This window comes from Pleurodeles waltl, chromosome 2_2 (genome assembly GCF_031143425.1).
Source record: "Pleurodeles waltl isolate 20211129_DDA chromosome 2_2, aPleWal1.hap1.20221129, whole genome shotgun sequence".
Classification (NCBI taxonomy): Eukaryota; Metazoa; Chordata; class Amphibia; order Caudata; family Salamandridae; genus Pleurodeles; species Pleurodeles waltl.
In genome coordinates, this window is record NC_090439.1 from 469,281,063 (window position 1) to 469,306,046 (window position 24,984).

Consider the following 24,984-nt stretch of genomic DNA (forward strand, 5'->3'; position numbering starts at 1 on the left):
AATGGTTCATTAAAATGTGAAATTACATAAAAGGGTACATGAATTTCAGACACAGATTGACACTATCTGCCAATTTAAAGCACAGGATATAGTCAAATAAGTCAAAGATGGGGTCGGTTATATTAGTGTGGTCGGTAATAAGTCGATATCCAACTACTGAGTACCTGCTATTCTTTTATGTAACAGGAAGAAGAGCTGCATTGACAAAGCGCAATTACAAAGCCAATAGTTCCTCAGCAGCCCAAAGGCAACACCTATTGGCTTTGCCAATGCTTGTTGTAGTAGGAAACATCCCTTATTCATCAACATGTGTAGAATACTTTCAATGGGAGAGTACTTGCACCAGTAGAAAGCAGGTACTAGTACTGGTGAGTACCAGCACTTCTATCTATCCATGTTAAGCACCGGTAACAATAAATTCTGTGTTTGATGCCGTTGGTGATGCAGATTAATCAAATGGACACTCAATGGCCTGTCGGCATGTCGTGATAAATGCTGACAGCTCACTGGTGTTCGTTTAAACAAAACAGGACTCAAGCGCGAGCCACGTGTGTGTGCCTCGCCTGGCACGGCTGTATTGGGTCACAGCCAGTTTTGTAGTCGCTCGTGGTCACGAGCAGAGCCCCAGACAAAGAGGCGATTTCTACAGCCTGAGGTGCGCAGTGGGCAGACGCGGAACTCCTGCCGCGCGCTGTAGCCCAGAAAGACCAAAGTGGCCTAGAAAGGAGTTCGGTTTATCGGCGCGTGGACGGGAGAGGAGGGACATTGTTTTATTGTTGTGTGTTGTGACTAACCAGTCATGTCAATACTTGGCACGCTGAGATGGAATTCGATAACTGCCTTACGACCCGTGCCCTACCCCCTCCAGCGCTGACTCCTTCCCTGAGGAAGGTTGGCAGATGACTTCCACGCGGACAGAACAGCCTATTGGACAGAACACCTTACACATTCCAAAGAGCACCACACGCATGTCCAACACCGAATAAACCGATCTCCCAGCAAGCAAACCCAAGGTTAGAGTACCTCTGATCACCGGGCATTATAGGGACCTAAGATATGTGTAACAGTAACCAAGAGGTAAATCACCTGGCCACACCTGTCGGGTAACAAGACCACACAGCCGAAGCAAACAATATTTATATATTTGTTTTTTTTTTTATATGAAAGTCACTACTATCATTTGGGGCATCCTGGGACTAGCACAGCAGCAAACAGAGAGTAGAAGGAGTAAACGGAGGAGAGTGAAACAGCCTAGCAGAAGAGGTAAAACATACACACGATGATTTAGACTCCAGTCTGGGATGGAAACCTCAGAACGTGTAAGGCAATTACTGACAGACAATGCACTATGTAAAGGTCTTCAAGGTGATATGTCAGCAGAGACACAATATTGCAGTCCATTTGTAGGGGCGAGCGCAAAGCACTCTGTCCCATGTTGTAATCTCTCTTTGAGCTTCAACCCACACCCATGTCACGTCAGTTTCTTTCATTGGTTCGTGAGCTTGCCTTTTAAAATCTGCTTGCTTTCATTAGTGAAAGGCATGCATAGGTCATGCCTTTTCCGATGTTTAGCCCTCCTCGAGTGCAGTGATCAAGTACTGAAAACATACGAGGCTCCACATTTCCGTCCGGTTTCTGGACTACTTTTTCTCTTTTATCACAGCACGATCTCGCTGGGCATCGACCCTGTTACATAGTTAATTTCACTTTTGCCGGTTACGTAGATAATTGCACTTTTGCCGGTCACATGGACAATTGCAAGTAAACTTTTATTTCCCTTTGTGTGTCTGCTTTGCACTGATGGCGGCCTTCAGCTCGCTTATGTGAAACTTTTACTTTGCAGTTTATATGGCAAGAAAAGTCCAGTTAGTTAAATGAAACTGTTTTATTTTCATTTTCAATTTATGTGGCAAGAAAAGTCCGGTTAGGAGTTTACAATGCTAATTGTTCTAGCTCAAGCAAACGTGAGGCCCGTTGCGTTGCAAGTGCTTGTTTTTCTTACAAATGTGTGTAAGCCATAACTTTAGTACAGCTGTTTCAAATGAGGTGAACCAGGGCTACAGCTGCCAGAATGCAATGGTTAGTTACATTTTTAATGCCATAGCTGGAACATAAAGCATGGAGTGACCTGGATGGTAACCTTACCAAAGGCTCTAAATTATTCTGTGTTCAGAACTTGATGGGTTGTTCAAATTGTGGAGTTTTGTGTGTTGTATGCTAAAACCTTGCCTTAGTGTTCAAACGGACATCATTCAGGGATCAGTCTGTCTTTGCCACTATTTAAACCAGTAGGTAGATGGATCATTGTTAGAGAGAGACATTGCCTCATGCTCTATTTATCAAAGAGATTGCTTCAGTAGAACTGAGTGGACCATACTGTGCACTGTTCTTCTAAGTTATTTATATAGTCCACAGAGATGAAGGGTGGCCAAGCTATTGGTCCATCAGAATTGTTAATTTAAATGAGATTAGTAACATCAGTGATTGCCATCATTTGCCAAGGGCCCAGTTCACAAAATAGGAAAAAATCTACACATCAAAAACTTCTGCCTATGCTTTGCATCAAATTCTCCTTATAAAATCCCCAAGAACATGTCTCACATATATATCCAAATCATATATTTATATAGGCAAGATGGTTTGGTGACGTGAACTCTTGGCACTGAAGCATTTGGTTATCTGCAAGTCGCTAGTTCTGATCTTGGAAAAGTTGCCTCTGCCTTCCATCCTTCTGAGAGCTATAAATTGAGTGCCATTAAATTGGGTAATAGTAACTATTGTTATGTAAACAGCTCAGCAACTGCAAGTGGTATGAATGGCTATATATAGCAAGCATTGTCAAAGGCAATAGATCTCGCCTTTTGGTTTTGCCAATGTTTTTGTTGATACTATTCAACATTGGCTAAATAAAACGTTAAATCTAATTGTTGCATATGTGCAACAAACCATGTTGTATATGAGGCCCTAATGAGAGTTGAGCTAGAGAGTGAGTGTGGTTACATTTCCATTCAATGCAGTTGCCTTGACATTGTATACCAGAGTATCACTGGAGGTGCGTTAGCATTTGGAGGAACAGGGGGCTAGAGTCCCTTCTTCCACTCCGAGGTGAAGGTGAAGAGACACATTGGCCCTTGGAAACAAATGGGGTCTGGGGTCTTCTTTATTGGAGAGGCTCACACAGAGAATAAGTGAAACTGCTATAAACTGAAAATACTAGAATGTGTTTGGGAGAACTAGCACTAAAATGGCAGCAGTGTGGTCTATCTCTCCTTGTAAGAGGGAAAAGGTGAGTAGGCGATTAATATGTCAGTTGTTAGCTCTGTGGCATGGGATTCTTCAATAGCAAGTGGTAGCCAAGAAATGTGTCTATAGACCCAAGCCTAATGTGACAGTTATTCCTTCTACTGTATTACAATTTCCATAGGATATAATGGAATCGTAACACAGCGGATGAAGATATATATCCATCACGTTTGTGACAGAGTAACCCCATCTGCCAAGATCTAAATCAGGCTCTATGTCTAGAACGTGCATAGTGACATCTGTTCAGATATATGTGGATGAACTCAATCTTAGAAATCGTTTAATGAAACCATGCCTATAAATGTTTATAGTCTCAGTACATTTGTGGACACAAGCCTATAACTGCATTTGAACCGACAACTAGAAATGTCTCTAAACATAAGCCTAGATATCTATGTATGAATCCATGCCTAGAACTGTGTATATGAATTCAAGTTTAGAAATATGTTAATGAAACCACTCCAAAAATGCTTCTCAAAATAAGACATATGAAATCAAACCTCGTAATGTGTCTGAACCCAAGCATAGAAATGTGCGTGTATGAAGCCACTCTTGGATATGTTTGAATCCAAGCCTAGAAAAGTGTGTTTAAAGTTAAGCTTAGAAATGTATTTGCATATAAAACTAGATATGTGTTTATGAATCCAAACCTTAAAAGCATCGGCAAAGCCAGTCATGCTGGGAGTGACTCCCAGCCTTTTGGCTTTGCCTTTCCCATTTTTTGTTTTGCGTTGTCATTGGTTTTGCAAAACGTCTTTGTTAGGGGAAGAGTTGGCTCTCACCAATATAAAAATACCTAAAAGCAAAATGCACACTTTTCCATAATAGTCTCCAGCATTAAGGTCACTACTTTATGTGCAGATATAACAAAGTATACTATAGAGATCATTTTAGTAAAATCTAAAATCTTGGCTAACGTCAGACCTAAATATGTGTGGAATTCAAGCCTGCAAGCAAGGAAGATAGTGAAAAAGAAAGAGGAAAACGAATCCCTAGTCCGGACGTGTGTGTGTATGAACCCAATTCTGGAAGGAGGTGTTTTTGTTACCTAAATTCTTGGTTTGATTGCTTAGTCCTATCTGCCAGCTTATGAACCCATGGCAAGCAGTTTAAAGCTCAGATTTCCCCTGAGGAGTCTCAAGACACCGGCCCATTGTACCTGCACAGAAATGCACTTACTATTATTATTAATCAATTTGTAAAGCATTCTAATACCTAACACAGTTGTCCTGGTGATAAAAAGCATCTGGCATAGGCTCAGAGAGCACTGGTGAAGCAACCAGAATGCCTAACAAGGCTCACTAAAACATCCTGGTTTTTTGGTACTTCTTAAATACCAAGTTCATCTTGCATCATAACCTAAGCGGCAGGGCTTTGTAGTGCTTTGGAGCCAAGTAAGAGAATGCAGACCCACCACAACGGCTGCACTGTATTCTTGGAATAGATAACAAGGCCACATTGGATGATCACAGATTACATGAAGGGTAATAAGGAAGTATCTTGCACTAAAGATATTTCAGTTCAGTCCCATTTACAGCCTTGTGGGTACTGCAAAGTCCCTTGAAAATGTTTCTCCTCGACACTGGCCGGAAGAAAATGAAGGTTTTACAAGTGTTAGATATGTCTTAGTGGTGCATTTCAATGATTCGAAGACAAGTCTCTAGGCCCTTGGAAGTGGCCAGATAGCTCTCCAAGGTCTCATAATCTTCAGATTAGACTATGCAAGTGTATTCTGTTTTTTCGTACCTTATAGGGAAACTTTCTGAAGGTCACCATTTACATCTGCAAGAGTGCAAAACGGGTGGCTGTTAAACTGCAAGCCGGCTGGGACATTGAAAGTTATTGGTCTAGCATAACACCCAGTTTCTGCAGAAACATGTGAGGAGTCACTCCAAAATCCAGTAGCTGCAAATCGCTAAGCAAGCAATTAACCTGCTCTCAAAAAAGAGCACTCCAGTTATACCTGAAATGAGTGATGATAGTTGGAGTGCATCCAAGCGGCAACCTCTCTCATGCAATTCTGAAAGTTGATAATAGCTTGAGGAATACACACTTCATCATCAATAGTAATGGTGATTGGTGTATCATCAGCATAAGAAATAATATTGGAACCAAAGTAGCTGATTAGACTGAACAGAGGCAGCAGGAACACATTAAAAAATGTAGGGCACGAAGGAGAGCCCTCAAGAATCCTGGCCTGCCAGAAACACAGCCTGAGATCAATCCATCAGAAAGGATACTAGCAACCTGAGGGCTTGATGGCCTGTACCAATGACTAACAAATGCTCCAAGAGTACAGAATGGGAGACAGTGTCAAACGCTGGTGAGAGATCTAACAGAACTTAGACAGCTGTTCTTCCTTTGTATAAAGTCATTCGTAAGTTGTTGGTAACTGCATCAGAGTGTTTCAGTACTATGTTTAGGAGTAGGGCCAGATTCGGCAACCTGCAGAGCCTGATTGGACTCCAAGTAGCAATAGAGCTGACTATTAACTCTTTTCTCCAGTAGCTTTGCAGGCAGAGGAAGCAGAAGGATAGGACAGTAATTAAACATTATTGTTAGTCTACTGTAGATTTTTTTAATTTCTTTTTAGAAGGGTGGAGCCTGTGCCAGTTTCCAGGGAACCGGAACCTCCATTGTTGAAAGAAAAGATCATAGTCAGCTAAAGCTAGTGAGAGAATCCTGGCCCTCATCACAGAACAACAGGGAGAGGGGTGTGCAGGAAGCGGCTGCAAGCCAGAATTGATCAGAGGAGTCAGAGCCTCTCTTAGAGGCCAAAAACGAACAGTTTCAAACATTTGAACACGAAGATAGCCACTGGCTCTCATAATTGTAATAAATGTTTGGTTATTTTCTCGAAAAACTGCTTTATAAGCTATTGCAAAGTTCTTACCAGGGTCTTATATTTTGCAAAATAAATATGGGAAATAAGAAATCATCAATAGTATAGAAAATTTTACATCCTGAGTTGTTTGCCGCAGATATTTTATTGGCTAAATAAGTCTGCTGCACCACCCTCTTCAGCCTATGATTTTGTCTGATTGCTAGCTTCTAAATATTTTTCTCATCCTGATTTTAAGTGGTGCGCCATTTGCGCTCCAGTCTTTTGCAGATGGATTTAGTCTTCTGGAGTTCATCTTAGAACCGAAAGCTTATGGCGTTTACCAGCACGTTGTTTGAAAGATGCAATAATGTTCAGCACGCTGTTGATCCAATTATTAAAAGCCAATGCAGGAGTATTCACCTCCTCACATGCAGTCCTGCTAATCTTGTTCAGAGGATTACTAAAATTGTCAATACTTTGGACGAGCCTGTGAAGGCAGATACTGGTTGCCAAGAGGAGTGCTGCTTCTCTCTGCTGGGAGACAGAAAGTGATCAGAAAATGGGCCAACCATACAAGTGTAGCAGGAATACCCCTCATTGAAACCCTCCAGGTTGCTAAAACTGGGTCCAAAAAGTGTCCTGCAGTGTATGGTGGTCTTCTGTCTATCAGACTTTAGACACAGCATTGGTAGATCTTGGCTCAAGGGTTTCACTGCCCTAATTCCAGTCAAACATGGGAATTCCCTAAAAGGATGAACGCGGATGCCATTAAAACATAAGGCGTTATATGTATTGCTAATTTGGTATTGAAAGGGTTTCCAGGTCCAGGGGTCTATAAATAGGAGCACCCTCCTCCTACACAAAAAAAATTGGTGATTGATTGATAGATTAAACAGGAGGCACTCAGTGCTGTGAATTGGAGGGGTGTTCGCTATTTTGTGCGTGCAGTGTGTTTAGCTATTATACCCTCCCCTTCTAAGGCTGATCATAGTGAATCATGAGGTCGGCTGGAGGGAATGGCATTGGCAATATCAGGAGCAGAACCTAATTCGTAATCGATGCACAAAAAGGCACAGACTTTTGCACACCTTTGGTGGGGGACCTGTGGGGACCTTCGTCTGCCCTCCTAAGGGGACGTCGTCGTCTCTGCACTTCACACTAGATTACAAACTTCCAATACTTTGAAAATGGCAACTGTCACTAAAATAAAAAGGTGAAGAGCGAAACTAGTCCGCTTCTTAAACACACTGATCAGAAAATTGCAGTGTGCAAAAGTAACAATTTAATTAAAACATATCTTTTAAAAATGTAAAAATATCAGCAGTTGTCACAGAAAGTTGCCCCAGCAATACAATTTAAAGCGCATCAAAAATAGCAGATCGTTAAAGCTTAGAATGCCAAAAACACAAAAATGCTCATACACAGTGTATCCCCTAGTCCTTTATTCATCTGAATATTGTCATATTACGAGAGATTTCCCATTCATGACTCTTTTCCTCTTTCTCTCACTCCTCCCCTGTTGCACAAATACGCATAGTTGCATTTCACATCAATCCTGTGTCTCTGATGACCAGGTGTCTGATAATGTTCCAGCCTTGGCCTTTCTTTCCCAAATCATTGGGATTTTAAGACTTACTTAACTCTGATCAGTTGATGTTACTCGTGACTGCCGCCCCCAGACTGTATTAGGTTTTTATTTTTTATTTAGCAGGTTTTTATAGGGCGCGGACGCGCCCCCAAGACCTTGGCGTGCTTCAAACAGTACCCGATTAAATTACACATTTTTCTACTTCTAGGCATGTGGCGATCGAGTGATTTGCCAAGAATCACAGGCTGCTGAGCTGAAGCCGGGACGCGCACCTGGTTTCCCAGTTCTTGTTAAAAAAAAACACAAACCTAGGACTGGGCCATTGCATCCCTGGGGACATGGATTTATCTGTAACCCAAGATGACACATTGTAAATGTTCCAGCTCTCTCCATCCTCCCTACCTTAACAGCGACCTGCCTCTGTATCTCAAGTTTCGATCAGTCGAGTTACCCTCCACACGCCAAAGTAAACACAAAACCAGTGAGTGCTTGAGAGTGTGACCGGGTTCTCTGACAAGGAAGGGCTCAGCGCACAGACAAACAAGGCCCCGGGACAGGAGTGCCTGCGAGCTTATTAACGGCTCAGATCTTACTGACGTTTAACAGACCTTCTGTCAGTAAGGTGTGCTGGTAGTTTTTGCAGCGTTCCCTGGCATAAATCGTTTACACACCTTCCCTGTTCCCAGTCAGTTTCCACCGTCTGTTTAGTAACTTGCCCCCGTCCAATTTTTTTGTCATTCACAAAAAATGTAAACAGACCAAAACACGTTTTTACCCTCAGTATATATCAGTAAAAAAGGTTAATCTGCGATTCTTCACTCCTAACATGCATTGCGGGCAGCTCATTCTCCGTGGGCAGTATGTCCATTTGTGGCTTAGATTTACTAACATTTTGCACTGTGGTTGCGCCACATTTTTGGTGCCGCCATGACAACATTTTAGTTGTGATTTGCAAAGCCAAGCAAATCAAATCAGATTTGCGTGGGTTTGTGTGGTAGCTTTCCCGCTTTGCATCAGGGAGGCTTTCCATGGGTGGAGCATTGGTGTCTCTATGCATCCACCCTTGGATTATGACAAAATCCCGAATTTACTAAATGAGTAAAGCTGGGATTGCACCAAAATGCTACACCTCCCTGAGCCCGGTGTAATGAGGAGAAATATCTTTATTTTTCCTCCTTGTTACTGCTGCATTCTGCAATACGCATAGAAAGAGGTAAATGCCTTTAAGAACTGTTTTTGTGCAGGAAGGTATCCCTTCCGCTGGAGTGCAGTTTCTACGCAATGACATTTTTCTTACATGAAAAACAGGCACAATGTTGGGTCTGACTTGCAAGTAACATACGTACACAACACAGAAGAATCTGATAGCTATCAAGTCCCGTAACATCACACAACGTGGGTAACATCAGTTTGGTTGTACAGTGGTACGAATTCAGGCCCATATTTATACTTTTTTTACTCCATATTTGCATCATTTTTTGACACAAAAGTTTCGCAAACTTACAAAATATAATTGTATGTTGTAAGTTTGTCAAAAAATGATGCAAATGAGGCGCAAAAAAAGTATAAATATGGGCCTCAGTGTCTAACAGGGGGCGTGCTGCAGCCAGAACCTCTACGTCCTTCCACAGAGCGCTTTCTTCCGTTACTGATGGGTGCCTCATGACTTAAGGAATAGACATAAACTGCATCATTTTTAACCTGTGTTGTAAGTGGTGTAACTCTTGTGAGAATTATCAATTTTATGTCTGTTATGCATGGGCTAGTGTCTGAGTGAAAATTGGAGGCAGGGTAGGCACTCGTGTACAAAAGGCTTGCAGGATTCCAGATATGTTAGGCCACTTTCTAAACTCAGGCAGAGGGCATTGCTAGTGCATGCCAGTGGCACTCATCTGGTTTTGTCAAGGCACAAACCTGCATCATATTTACCCTCCTCTACGTGCCAACGCAGGACCTGGAGCAGTGTAGTCCCCATCCAACTTTGGTGCTCCCTGCTGAATCTGTCTCTCTTTTAATAAAATCCTACTTTGAGTTTATACTGGAAGCATTTCTGTTTAAAGAGACAGACAAGGACTAAAGTTTAAAAATGTACTTAATATCAATTACAGAAATGCATATGTTTTGGGACTTCAAACAAAGGGCTTCATATATTCACTACATGAGTACGATTCACAAGCCTTTTCACAAATAAGAAGTAAGCAAAAAGAAACATTTACTACAAAATACATTCAGAAAATCTCTCACCATTCTACTACTTTAAAATCAGGTGTTTCCAGGGTCTGCACATGCAACATGATCCGTTACATAGTATATTGTCCATTCTGAGACAGTTGAGTTGTCCTTGGAAAAGTACAATTTGTTCTGTACAGTTGGAAAAGTCTTAGTCATTTTACAGCAAAGCCTAATATTCTTTACTAAAACAAAATAACAGTAGCAGCAATGGCCACATCCAAGATAGAAGACAGAACAAAATTGTCTTAAGTTAATGAAAGCTTGATTTCTCTCTCGTACATTATACACCACAGTTAAAAAAACAGATCCCACAGTTTCATAATTCTCGATGGACATCTACTCGAATCACATCCCTCGCAGGAGAAAGACTTACTGTTGGTGTAAGCATAAGGAAAGCTAAAATTATACCTGATGCACTTGGATCAATAACCAGGGTGTAAGCAAATTATTGTTGCACAGTAAAAATTATGCAAAGGCCCGCCTATGATGTAACTACTTACCAGTGCATAAGCTCAGGGTCCAGAGGAAGGAATGTAGGTGCCCAGGGCTTTAAGTGGGCCACATCCCCCTGGGTCTCAGACCTGGTAAAATTAAAAACAGACATTGAAACATGTCCCTGTTGAGCCTTACATCTATGTCCTTATGACAAAAACACCGATCTATTTCTGAACAACGAATGTCAAAAAACATTAAGGTAGTCCATGTTAGCAATTTAGATCCTGTTAACATTTCACATTTTACTTAATCTTGCTGTACCACGATGTTGTGATATTGTATTTTTTTTTGTATAGCGCATTGTTCTTGTATAAAGCATACTTTGAACCAAGTCTCCTCCAGTTATTTATACTAGGCCACGATTGAGAGCTCTGGAGTTGAAGCTTAATGCAGGGTTAGTTTCTCTGTCTGTCAGTGGTTCAGAAAGGTGTTCAGAATACATGGTCACCCAATCCTTGGACTCTTTGCAGAGCGCACAGAGCAATGGTCATATATTCCAGTTGCAATTCTGATTCAGTGCAAGTGTGCATGGAGGCAGTATATACCATTGTCAAAACAATGACTAGGGGAAGTGAAAGAGATGCAAGGAAGCGCATTCAGGAGAAAGTAAATGGAGTGTGCTGGAGAGGTAAGAGATGAGGTATACAGTTTGCAGATGAACGAGATGTGGAAAAAATGGTGTACATGTCTAAAATACAGTGAACATAACTGGAGCGATTAAGACACTCTGAAGACCACTGTCCCCTTCCACAGGCCTCAGTAATGTTTAATTCACAGTCTCACAATTTCAGAACTGAAACATTTTACATTTTACAACAAAATAATTTTTGTTTCTCATTTACCTTCAAAGGTAAACAACCACTGACAGAGGCAATACGCCTGGCTGATTTGAAGTGTATGCTAGTTGTTGAGATATATAGCGGTATGTAATAGCAGAAAACTCAGAGAGGAATCAAAATACCGATTGGTATCACCGCTCTTATATGTCCTACCACCAGAACCCCTAACACAGCATATTCGTATGGAGTCTGATGAATGGGGCATACCTTTGTGCCAGACGATACACTCTGTGTCTTTTTACACAGATTACTTGATCCTTTACCTTCGAGATCTCCTTACTGGATTACAGAGCATACACAACTTATTGGCATCTTTTGGTACACTCTCTGGTCTTCATATCAATATCGGAAAGTCTTGTGCTTTCCAATTTCTTGATAATTCTATAGGCCCAGCTTTGCTCTTCAGAGAGAGAGAGAGATACCAGTTGCCGCTTACACCTTTCGCTACCTGGGTATACATATCTATTGATATGTTAAGGACATGTTTAAAGGCAACCTTGAGAGAATGATCAATTCACTTAAATTGCATATTACTTTTTGGATCACACTACCCTTATTGATCGTGGGCCAGATGGCCTTGGCCAAGATGGTGATGTTGCCATGCATTCTGTACTATTTTGTGAATGTCCCTGTAGTATTGCCAGCTTGGTTGTTCAGTTTATTGAATACCTTGTCGGGGGAACTCGCCTTGAGTAAGGGCTGCCTTGGGGTCAGCCTTACTAAATTGCAGCTTCCCACAACTAAGCGTGGACTGGGGACCCCTGACTTTAAGACGTATTGCATAGTGGTGCAACTGCACTGGCTGTCAGGGTCACAATTTATCGGAGCTAGGGTACACAGAGGCTCAGATGGACCGTGGTGAACAGCACAGATTGCTATGCCCTGGTATGACCTCTCCTACATGAACACAGCCTCTTCTTCTTCAGCTAGCTCTTACTTGCAGGAAGCTGGCTGGCGCTGAGGTACGCTGCGATTGCCTCACCATATGCACTGAATATCCCACTCCGCGGTATCCCTATGTCCTTCGGAACACTTACAGTGAGTCATTTGGCTCCTTGGTAACAGGAGCGGGTGTCAACTGTGGGATCGCTGTTTCAGGATAGTACAATATTGTCACACACAGATTTTGTACACATGTATGGGCTTCCTGAGATATTATTTTTGACACATGCCAGCATAGTCACATACGTGCAGCAGCACTGGGCCTCAGATGGGAGCGAACCCAGCAAACACAAACTGCTGTAGACAGCTTTAGACAGTATACACCATGGGGAATGGGAGATACCATGTTCTCTGGCTTTAACATAGGCTTCAGTTGCATTTGGAAGTATCATTGATTCTTTTAAAACAAACTTGGGAAACAAATCTCATTCTTTAAATCCCCGACAAAGATTGGGCACGTATACTTGAATATCCCAAACACGTCTCCTGCAATTCTAGATTCAGATTCATCCAGTTTTCTATTCTGCACAGAGTGTATTTAACACCACATAGGTTTACTAGGCTATTCCCCACTGCCTCCTCCAGATGCCCCTATTGTAAGGCTGTAGAGGCCAGTCTCTTACAAATGCTATGGACTTGTCCCCATTTATCCGAATACTGATCAGGAGTGGAGTCGGCTTTGTCAGATGTTACAGGGATAGATCAATGGGGTGCACCATCGCAATCTCTGTTTGGCCTCCATCCAAGACCATGAGGTTTCAAGGTGATGTTGCAGTTTGCAGATCTAGCATTATTATTGGCCAGAGGCTTAAAGCGTGACAATAGAACACCCTGACAGCCCCAAGATTGACCAAATGTCGAGACGAGGGGGCCCACTGGGGACTTGGGGAGAGTGATGCCCTTCAGCGAAAGGAGTATTGCTGCCTCTGCCACTTTCCCTGGAGTGGGATGCTCTTTTAGAGGGGTTTAAAGCGCAGGACATGTCGTCTGATTAACGGAACTTTTGCACATATTGTACGACAATCCCAGTGCAAGGACTGCTTTACTGGTAACCCCCTTTACCTAATGAGTCTGTCAATGAAACTGTGGTCACTTCTGTGGATTCCATACATGATAGTAATTAAGTTGACCCCCTCATGTTTGCCACCTATCTGATCAGGTAAGATGCCACTATTAGCCTTCCATCAAGATTTTACATCATTTTCATATTCCCTCTGAAGCATAGATACATACTTGGAGTTCATAGCTTAGGTGACATGATCAATAGGTTTGGGGGGGAATATTGTTCACTGTTTACATGTTTGCAATATCATGATATATCCTGTACTATGATGACTGGACCAGTCCTATGTAATGACGTTTCATGGTTGTTAATCTTGTGCCACTAAACATTGTCACTGAGACTGTGTCTTAGCAAAATGCTATAAACTTTGTGTTAAAAAAATGACGATATCAAAAAGGCTCACTGCGGTGTGTTGCAAAAGCACAAAGGTCCAACTCCATGTCTGTGGGCATTAGATAGGCAAATGTGAACACCGGCAGAAAGTATGTTAGGAAATGTAGGTGTGAACTATGAGATACTGACAGTGGTCTAAATATATGGGATGAATAATTGAATATCTCTGGATTTCCTTTGATTTGCTTGCCACCACAAATAGTGATCAGGTATGGTACACACCCCTTCATTGACAGTTTTCCATAAGTCATTTGTGAGCCGGTAGTTGCAGGAGTCCTTTCTGCAATGTATCTTTGGGGACAGGCACTAATTCTTCCTCATCCTAGTTTCACCCATTGCAAAAGAGAGTAAACACAAAAAAGATGGAGAGGAGGAGGAAGAGAAAAAATGAAAACAGTGACAAAGGGAAAAATCAAATATGAAAAAGAACCCCAGCCCAGGAGTGAGATAAAGGTGCAGAGTGTCTGGTGGTGGATGAAAGAGGCATGAGGTGGAATAAAGAATAGGCAGGTTTGGTATTTGGCACCCTGACATTCGTAGTGCCAGCCATGGGCCTCAGAGAAAAACATTGGGCCTGGCATTTATTCTTTTACAAATTAAGCACTGCCTTATGATAGTCATGTTGGTTACTGGCATGTAAATTAACCTCCTACTTCATATGGATCACTGACAGAATATCGGAAACAAAAATATAGTGTGGACAGAATATTGTGTCAAAAATATTGAGGACCAAAATCTCGAGAGGGTAAGTGCAATTAGGTAAATATGGATTTACTATTCATAACTCCACATCTCCAACTTTGAAGATATATATATCGTCAAGGTACATATATATGGAGTTATATATAGTAAAATGTTGCTCACCTATAGAAACTTACCTTCTCAATATTTTTGTCCTCGATATTCTTGACACAATATTTTGTCCCACAATATTTTTGTTTCCGACATTCTGTCTAAATAGCAGTTCATATAGCATGGTTAGTCGATATCAGAGCTATTTGTTTCACTATACATTAGAGAAGGTAAGTCAATTAGAATACCAATTAAGGATATCCTCAATATACTTTATGCAAGCTGGTTGCCTGCACCTTATAGCATTTTCTTATATTTTATGTACACTTGAAAACCAGTAACATGTTCTGAAAAAAAGTCATTGTGAAAATGAAACCAGTTTTGCTTTTAGGGACCTAGCTATCTATGGGGCCGAGGCCCAAGGATGTGAGGGGCCTAGTGTACATGAGCTTAGGCAGATTTTTACTACCCAACCTGGGGTCAGGGAAACTAATTTTTCTTGTTTGCATTATGGCTCATGGCACCTTTGCTACGCCACTGGTTGATTTAGCAGAGTTTTACTTTTCAGCTCCCTCTTGTTCTTGCATTTGTTTGGAGATTGTACCCTCTTTACCTTTTCTAGTGTTCTCTACTGAAGTAACCACTGAGTGCATCTAAATCTATTTTATTTATCTGTGCAGTGTCATCCTGCATAACAACCTATAAGAAGACACCACCACCGGTGCCGCCAAGAACCACGACCAAACCATTCATTTCCATCACAGCCCAGAGCAGCACAGAGTCTGCACAGGATGCCTACATGGACGGCCACGGACAGCGGGGCGACATCAACAGTCAGTCTGGACTCAGTAACTCCACGGAGAGCTTAGACAGTATGAAGGCCCTCACCGCCGCCATTGAGGCTGCGAATGCACAGATCCATGGACCCGCGAGCCAGCATATGGGCAGCAATACTTCCACAGTCAACTCCACCAGCACCATCGCCAGTGTTCTGTCAGAAGAGAGGAAAAAGAACCAGTTCAGGAAAAACCTATCAATCGGAATACAGGTACGACAGATGGTGAGCAAATATGGAACACCTGTTTTTATCAAGCGTTGAATTGTTTAAACACCTTGCTCCTCTGCTCAGAATCAATAACTTGAGGCGTAGGCATGGCTTCCATAACGCATGGTGTCCAGCAGCCTTAAAGTGCCACCTATCGGCGATCCCAGTTAACAGAGAAATTACCATAAAGGGGCAATTCACAGAAGATGGGGAACATGTAAGATTCTGTTTTGTCTGAGCACAGTTTGATTTCATAGGTCTTGGTTAAGAATTTGCAGAGGGGGATGTTACACAGTCCATCCATGCTATTAAAATTGGCTGGCTTATTTTCAGTGAAAACTTACAATGTGTAATCCTGTTTTGGCACACAGTAGCAATTTATATTCACAGAAGCTGAAAGTGATCCAAGGAGACATGTGACACAACCCATCTTGTTTTTGGTTAGTCTAATCTTGCTCCTTACATTAAACTGGGTATTCAGGCGAGTCACAGAGCCATTAAAAAAAGGTCAGAAATCTTCTCTTGTAGGTTTCCTCCACTGCCTGTAGTAGTTTCTAAACTTTTCTTGTATTCAAAAGAATCCCATTGAGTTCTCCTGGACAGTGCTTTAAATGGGAGACAAAAAGTGCAGGTTCTCACCAAATTAGGCTGCTGGTGAGGGGGTGCGGCCAGTGGGCATGGTTAGGAGGCAGAACTAGGGACAAACATTAACGAGATCTAGAAGAACTGAAAACGTTTCAATTCTGTAAATATGACTTGGTGAACTAGACACTGTAAGATCTGGAAAGAGTATTGTTTTTTGGAGTTTGCCAATGAATCCCGTTCTTCACTATACACCATTTTACTGTGAGACATTTACATAATTTGCTTCCTCTCTGATAACATTCATCTTTCACATTCTCTCTATCTTAGTGGCAGTCTTTTAATTCCATCTTTATGACTGTCTCGCTTCACCTCCTCTTTACCCTGCCCTTGGACACGTTGACTCTCTCTTCTCACCCACAACACACAAATTTGCTTTTGCCTTTGTCAACATTTAATCTGCTGCATACCTCCTTCACACACTTACCTGCAGAATCATAATTAAAACTGGCACCTATGGAACTATTGCTCTGTCCAATCTGCTGAGAGGCCAAGGATTGGATGTGCATGTTGTCTGAACACCTTTGTGGGCCACTGGCAGGCACAATGGGAATCTCACACTTCCTTTATCAAGTCCAAAAGTGCCTGATCTAATCAGACCAGAAAGATGAGCACCATTCTCTCATTTCACTATTCTTCCTATTATCTTCTGACCCTTCATTAAGTATTTTTGTTCTCTTCCCTGTGCCCCTTATTTTACCCCTTTTCCCTCTATCCCACCCTCCTCAGCTCCAGGTTGAGCAAAGACTGGTTATCCTATAGAGTGGCAGCTGCCTCCAGTGGGAATGAATATAGGGCTCCCTACTACATCCTTTTCAAGCCCCTTGAAGCCCTGCTTACCAGACTTGGAGGCATTCTTGGGTACACAGGAAGGTTCAAGGCTGCATAAAATAGGGTTGCCACTTGGTTGGTTTTTCACTGGCATGGCTTCTCTGACAAAAGCAGTAACCCACTGAACTATCTAAATTCTATTGTAATCTGCATGGTACACATTTCATTGCAGCAGGCATATGAACCCTCTGTGCTACTTTATGATGAGTCAAAACTTTTCTAGATAAAACTCTGATCCCTCTCCAGCAGGCCCATTAATCACCAGAGTTATCTAGACATTTTTATTGTAGCCTGAATATTTCTGAAGGCAAGTAATTCCCCCAGCAGGTGCGTTTAACTTCATAATATAGTTAAAAACACGGTTCCCGGGGTCAGCGCCTTGAGTGGTGGCAAAGGTCGCACCGCCCTAAAGCATCTTCAGTCTGACTGCTGCGGGATGCAGGGGAGAGGGCAATCCTTTTCTATATCCCTAGGTGGGCTTGGCTGTAATGTATGATCCTCTTTGTTTGGTGGCGGCATGTTTGCTCACAGCTGAAAGGACAAATAAAAAAGGGAATGGCCATTGGAAACCGCTCCCTTTGAAGGGATTCACTTCTTTCCCACCACACAGCAGCACCTAGGATGACGTCATGAGCCACGTTTAACGTAGCGGATCCTAATTGGAAAATGCATAATAGCAGACACGCCGTGCATGCTTACATGACCATTTCACCCAAAACCCGATATGCCCTTGAGAGTACTGGTCCTTTCCCCATTCCTGCAGAAGTTCCGGTACTCATCATGAGAAAAATCTGAAGTGCTGGTACTCAGTACCTGTGAGTGCCATTCCATTTAAAGCACTGTGTCCTGGAAATATATGCCATTTGTAGACTTTCATTAAGACTACTTCTCTGTAATTGGTCACACAGTCTATCCACTAAGTGTATAGATAGTATTTGTGCATTTCACTGTTTTCTCTAAATGGAAAAAAAAATTCAATGTGAATATTTTCCCTATAGCCTGAGGATACTTTTGTGTGTCTCATTCCTGACCTGAAAATATAGCTGCTCCAACTTTCTTGGTGAGTAAATTTTAAGTGTTCCAGGGAGGGAACGGAGAAGTGATGTCAATACTCATCAACCTACAACCTTGTGGGTGTTTTATTTATTTTGCATGACCACCCCTGACACATTTATGGTGGCACAAAAGCCAATATTCTACAGATGTTTCACCGAGGACATGAACTTTGCGATCCTAAAATTCCACTTTTTCTGATTATGTGAATCAGCATGTGTACTTTAAACTTGCATATTCATTCTGCACTGTTCATAGATGCACAAATCATTAACCTCTTAGCTGCTGGGCCTTTTCCCCCCCAGTGCTGAGCCCTTTTTTGGCTATTTGGGGTAGTTCGCGCTTAGGGCTTCATAACTTTTTGTCCACATAAGCTAACCACGCCAAATTTGCGTCCTTTTTTTCCAACATCCTAGGGATTCTAATGGTACCCAGAGTTTGTGGTTTCCCCTGGAGGAGACCAAGAAAATAGCCAAAATACAGTGAAAATTTTGTTTTTTCCAAAAAAATGGGAAAAAAGGGCAGCCGAAGAAGGCTTGTAGTTTTTTCCCTGAAAATGCCATCAACAAAGGGTTTCTGGTGCTGAAATCACTATCTTCCCACCTTTCAGGAACGGGCAGACTTGAATCGGAAAACCACATTTTCCAACACAAATTTGGCATTTTACTGGGACATACCCCATTTTTACTATTTTTGGTGCTTTCAACCTCCTTCCAGTTAGTGACAGGAATGGGTGTGAAACCAATGCTGGATCCCGGAAAGCTAAACATTTCTGAAAACTAGACAAAATTCTGAATTCAGCAAGGGGTCATTTGTGTAGATCCTACAAGGTTTTCCTACAGAAAATAACAGCTGAAATAAAAAAATATTGAAATTGAGCTGAAAACAACAGCCATTTTTCTTTATGTTTTACTCTGTAACTTTTTCCTGCAATGTCAGATTTCTGAAAGCAATATACCGTTTTGTCTGCTGGACTCTTCTGGTTGCGGGGATATAAAGGGCTTATAGGTTCATCAAGAACCCTAGGTACCCAGAGCCAATAAATGAGGTGCACCCTGCAGTTGGTTTTCATTCTATACTGGGTATACAGCAATTCATTTGCTGAAATATCAAGAGTGAAAAAGAGGTATCAAGAAAACCTTTGCATTTCCAAAATGGGATCAAGATAAGGTTTTGAGGAGAAGTGGTTATTTGCACATCTCTGAATTCCGAGGTGCCCATACTAGCATGTGAATTGTAGGGCATTTCTCAAATAGACGTCTTTTTTACACACTCTCTTATATTTGGAAGGAAAAAATGTAGAGAAAGATAAGGGGCAATAACACTTGTTTTGCTATTCTATGTTCCCCCAAGTCTCCCGATAAAAATGATACCTCACTTGTGTGGGTAGGCCTAGCGCCCGCGACAGGAAATGCCCCAAAACACAACGTGGACACATCCCATTTTTTGACAAAATACAGAGCTGTTTTTTGCAAAGTGCCTACCTGTAGATTATGGCCTCTAGCTCAGCCGGCACATAGGGAAACCTACCAAACCTGTACATTTTTGAAAACTAGAGACCTAGGGGAATCCAAGATGGGGTGACTCGCGGGGCTCTGACCAGGTTCTGTTACCCAGAATCCTTTGCAAACCTCAAAAAGTGGCTAAAAAAACATGTTTTCCTCACATTTCGGTGACAGAAAGTTCTGGAATCTGAGAGGAGCCTCAAATTTCCTTCCACCCAGCGTCCCCCCAAGTCTCCCGATAAAAATGATACCTCACTTGTGTGGGTAGGCCTAGCGCCCGCGACAGGAAATGCCCCAAAACACAACGTGGACACATCACAGAAAACAGAGCTGTTTTTTGCAAAGTGCCTACATGTAGATTTTGGCCTCTAGCTCAGCCAGCACCTAGGGAAACCTACCAAACCTGTACATTTTTGAAAACTAGAGACCTAGGGGAATCCAAGATGGGGTGACTCGCGGGGCTCTGACCAGGTTCTGTTACCCAGAATCCTTTGCAAACCTCAAAAAGTGGCTAAGAAAACAAGTTTTCCTCACATTTCGGTGACAGAAAGTTCTGGAATCTGAGAGGAGCCTCAAATTTCCTTCCACCCAGCATCCCCCCAAGTCTCCCGATAAAAATGATACCTCACTTGTGTGGGTAGGCCTAGCGCCCGCGACAGGAAATGCCCCAAAACACAACGTGGACACATCACAGAAAACAGAGCTGTTTTTTGCAAAGTGCCTACCTGTAGATTATGGCCTCTAGCTCAGCCGGCACATAGGGAAACCTACCAAACCTGTACATTTTTGAAAACTAGAGACCTAGGGGAATCCAAGATGGGGTGACTCGCGGGGCTCTGACCAGGTTCTGTTACCCAGAATCCTTTGCAAACCTCAAAAAGTGGCTAAAAAAACATGTTTTCCTCACATTTCGGTGACAGAAAGTTCTGGAATCTGAGAGGAGCCTCAAATTTCCTTCCACCCAGCGTCCCCCCAAGTCTCCCGATAAAAATGATACCTCACTTGTGTGGGTAGGCCTAGCGCCCGCGACAGGAATGGATCACACAAGGGTCAATGGTAGACCTTGCTTGAGGTCTACTGTTAACCCTGGAGTGATTCATTCCTGAAGCAGGCACTAGGCGCAGGCACACAAGCGGGGTTGTGTTTTTATCAGGACAAGTGGGGAAACACTGGGTGGTAGGAATTTTGAGGATCCCTGCAGATCCCTGGACTTCTGCTCATTGGAATGCAAGGAAAATGTGTTTTTTAAGCACATAATGTAATTTCAAGGGGATTCTGGGTGAAGGAAAACTGGTGAGAGCCATGCAAGTCCTGCACCCTTGGTCTCCCCTGGTACTAGTTTGTTAAAGTTAACCCACCACTCACACTGGTTGGTTTTAGCACCTCCAGAAATTATGGTTTTAAAGCATGATTACTTATCAAAGTATCTGAATGTTGAAACCAAGCCTTCTGAAGGTGGGCCATAAAGCCGCGTCCAGGCACCAACCTCTTTATGGTCCATTCACACGCCATTCACGCACAACAAACAACCCTTTCATATCGCCAGCCACGGGCCCAATCCAATCAATCACTCCACTCACATTAACTTACCGCTGCCAGACAAGGGCCCATCACATTCACACGCCACAGAACGGAATAAGTTTGACTACATTTTACCACCTGTCAAGTAACTGCCTCCTTCTTCCTTAACCTTACCAAATGCATGCGTAACAAACCTTTACTAATGACTCCTGTGACAGCCACCTGAGGCTCAGGAAGACATGTTTTTCATGCGCCTTTAGCGCACTCTCTGTGCTAAATCCAACTCCTTCCAGTTTGTGGATGCAAGTTGGGGGTGTCCGAGTATGCCGTACAAAGCGATTCCTCGAACTGAGTGAGCATATCTACCTTTGAAACTAAGGGAGACATGCTGGGGATTTCTCATGCTGTTACCTAAAGAGAAGGTCAGAGGCTACCTGCCTCCTTCTTCCTTAACATTACCAAATGCATGCGTAACAAACCTTTACTAATGACTCCTGTGACAGCCACCTGAGGCTCAGGAAGACATGTTTTTCATGCGCCTTTAGCGCAATCTCTGTGCTAAATCCAACTCCTTCCAGTTTGTGGATGCAAGTTGGGGGTGTCCGAGTATGCCGTACAAAGCGATTCCTCGAACTGAGTGAGCATATCTACCTTTGAAACTAAGGGAGACATGCTGGGGATTTCTCATGATGTTCCCTAAAGAGAAGGTCATAGGCTATGGAAAAGGGTAGTGTTTGGTACATAGGGGAGTCCATGAGAACGTAGCATATGTCCCAGCCAACATTATGTGCAGTGATGTGACTATAATGCACTTATACAGCAAACTGAACATCTACTAAGTTCTGATGGAGGATGAACATGAAAAGCAGGTCAAACACTGACCTATACAAGTCATTCTCCTTTAGTGCTGGGATGGCACCAATGGGTTTGAATCCATAGGTGTAGATGATGTACATCTGTACTACCTTTACTATCTGCCTTCTACCTGTGCAATAACCCTGTGAAGGCACTCCTACCATAAGCTTTCCTTACCCATCCATGTCTCTGTTCTCATCAGAGTCCTGGCTAATCCTGTATAATAGCCAAGTGAACCTATACTAGTTTGTGGAAGCAAGTTGGGGGCTTCCAAGTATGCCCTACAAAGTGATTTCTCGAACTGAGAGAGCATATCTACCGTTGAAAGTAAGGAAGACATGCAGGTTAAGAAAGGGTACTCCGTGGCAATGTGGCATATGTTCTGTCTACTAGTATATGCAGTAGGGGGAAGAAAATGCATGTTAATTGAACAGAACACCGACCACACCAAAAGGAAGTCCATGATGAAGTAAAATTCTGTGGCTCCTTGCCTAAAGAAGCAGTGGCCCATGGACGTTCGGTATCCATGCACTGCCACTGAAAGGATTACCCAACAGCAGCTCAACCTCAGTCGATTTCCCAGAACTTTGCTTTAGTATGATACAACGTAAAGCAAGTAGGGATACAGAGGCCTGGTTGTGATGGACACTGGGGACAGTAATACCGACTCTCCTGCCGCTTTCCATGCTTTGAGCACACTTTACAGCGACGACATGGGCGATCCTTTTTGGGTGTTTTAGGTATGCGATCAGCAAAGTGTCGCTCCTGCAGCCTTGCCACATCCTCCAGAACATATGAGGTGGAGGCTGCTGCTTCTTCAGTAACAGCAGTGAGGCTTTCAATTACAGACAACTGGAAGTCAAGGAAAGTCATGAGTCTTCCTGTTGTCTGACGGTAAACAACATACGCATTATATGTTGCCATCTGAATCAGGTGGGTAAATAGTTTCTTGTACCAAGTGCGAGTTTTACGACACGCATTGTATGGTTGAAGAACCTGGTCGTTCTTGTCCACTCCACCCATGTACTTATTGTAATCGAGTATACAGATGGGCTTGTGGACTTCGGCCATCTGACCCCAAACCGTGATGGGAGAAGTGCTCTCATCATGAATTGTAGTGAGCACGTATACATCACGTCTATCTAGGAACTTGACTGCGAGCAGTTCGTTAGAACGCAATGCAGTACTCTGTGATTTCTGGAGCTTCTTGCAAACAAGCTCCCGCGGGAATCCTTTGCGGTTACAACGAACTGTACCGCAGGCCACAGTGCCAGCTTTGTAGAGCTCACTGAACAGCTCTACTCCTGTATAGAAATTGTCCACATAAAGGTTATAACCTTTGTGAAGAAGTGGCTGGACAAGTTCCCATACAATCTTACCTGTGACCCCTAACGCGGGAGGGCAACCTACAGGGTTTAGGGTAGAATCCTTCCCTGTATACACTCTCAGGCTGTACACATAGCCAGTAGAGCTCTCACACAGCATGTACAGCTTTATGCCATAGCGAGCTCTTTTGCTCGCAATGTACTGTCTGAAAAGCAGCCGTCCTTTGTACAGGATCAAGGACTCATCGACTGCTATATTCTTTCCAGGAGTATAGATCTCTGGAAACCTGGCAGACAAATGTTCCACGACAGGCCGAATTTTGAACAACCTGTCATGATCTGGATGGTCCCGGGGCAATGCAGCAGAATTGTCATTGAAATGCAGCATGCGCTGCAGTAGCAAAAAACGATCTCTGCTCATGTATGGTGCGAAGATGGGAGTTACCCAAACCGTGCGAGTCGTCCAGTAGGACTGCAAGGTGGGTTTCTGTTTAAACCCCATTTTGAGGGTAAGGCCCAAAAATATCTTCAACTCCGCCAGCGAAGTGGGAGTCCACTGGCGTGCCCTAGAACGGGGCCCTAGAGTGCCTCCGTGCTCCCTCAGAAATTGGTCTGCACGCAAATTTGTTTGCTGCACAACTTTCTAAAGAAAGTCAACATCCAAAAACAGATAGATGTAGTCGACTGGCAAAAAGTTAGCTGTATCGACTTTACATCCAGCGTCACCAGTAAAAGGTGGAATTTGGGGCTGAACCAAACAGGGGGGCTGCCAAGAGAGCACTCGTTCTGTGCTTGCGGCAGCAAGCACATGCTCTCTGGGTTCGGCTAACCCAATGTGGTCCCGCTGCCCAGAATGTGCTTGAGAAGGGACAGCACGGATGTCGTCATTGTCTCCTTCAGACTCACTGGAAGAGGTGTCGTCAGATGGGACTCCGCCGACTGAAAAATCACTCCCAGAATCTGCCCCATTGTCCTCTCCCTCAGATGCTGTCTCAGTGTCTGCTGTCTCAGTCTCTGAGCCTACATCAGAACTGTCCTCCATAACCCGAGCTAGGGCTTGATCAGCAGTCATCCAACGAGACGCCATCTCTGCAACTGGCTAAACTGTCCCTCTAAATTACTATCCTACGTAGAAGGCAGATAGTCACAAAATTGCTTGTTGGTATGTTTGTTGTGTACAACAGGAAATGTCGTCACCTTACCTTCGCTTCTTCTCCAATTCTGCAGATTCTCTGAAAACACTGAAAAAAACAAAAAAAGAATGTATTACTTCACCTTACCACACACCCTGTGCAACAGTCATTTTTGGTGCTCTGCCTCCCATTACCTCCTCTTCTAATTCCCTCAGTACTATCCAGCAAAACTGCCACTACAGAAAAGACATGCATGCATGCATATTGTGTATATATATATATATATATATATATAATAATATATATATATTTATATGTTTAAAAACAAAGTGGTTGAAGGGTTGCTGGGCGGCACACTCCACTGCCGGTGCCCAGTGACAGGGAAGACCAATCTAGAAATTATCTAATGCCGAAAAATTTCACCGCACTCCATGAAGTACAAATAAACGTGTATTTTATTGCAGTCAATAACCACCAACGTGTTTCAACTCACCAAGGAGTCTTGATCACGGTCCTCGTGGAGTGCGGTGAAATTGTTCACCATTATAAAACAACACACACAAGAATAACAAGCATTTACAATGCAATGGGTCTCGCATCTGC

General features: G+C 42.9%; 1 protein-coding gene across 11 annotated transcripts in view; it reads left to right on the top strand.

Annotated features, from left to right (window-relative positions):
• Positions 1-24,984, top strand: part of DLGAP1 (DLG associated protein 1) — a 2,415,981-nt gene that overhangs the window by 2,148,081 nt on the left and 242,916 nt on the right. For all 11 annotated transcript variants that reach the window (XM_069219941.1, XM_069219948.1, XM_069219940.1 and 8 more), the window contains one exon: positions 15,152-15,519. In XM_069219941.1, the coding sequence (XP_069076042.1) occupies positions 15,152-15,519 (368 nt within the window). The remainder of the gene's footprint in view (positions 1-15,151; positions 15,520-24,984) is intronic.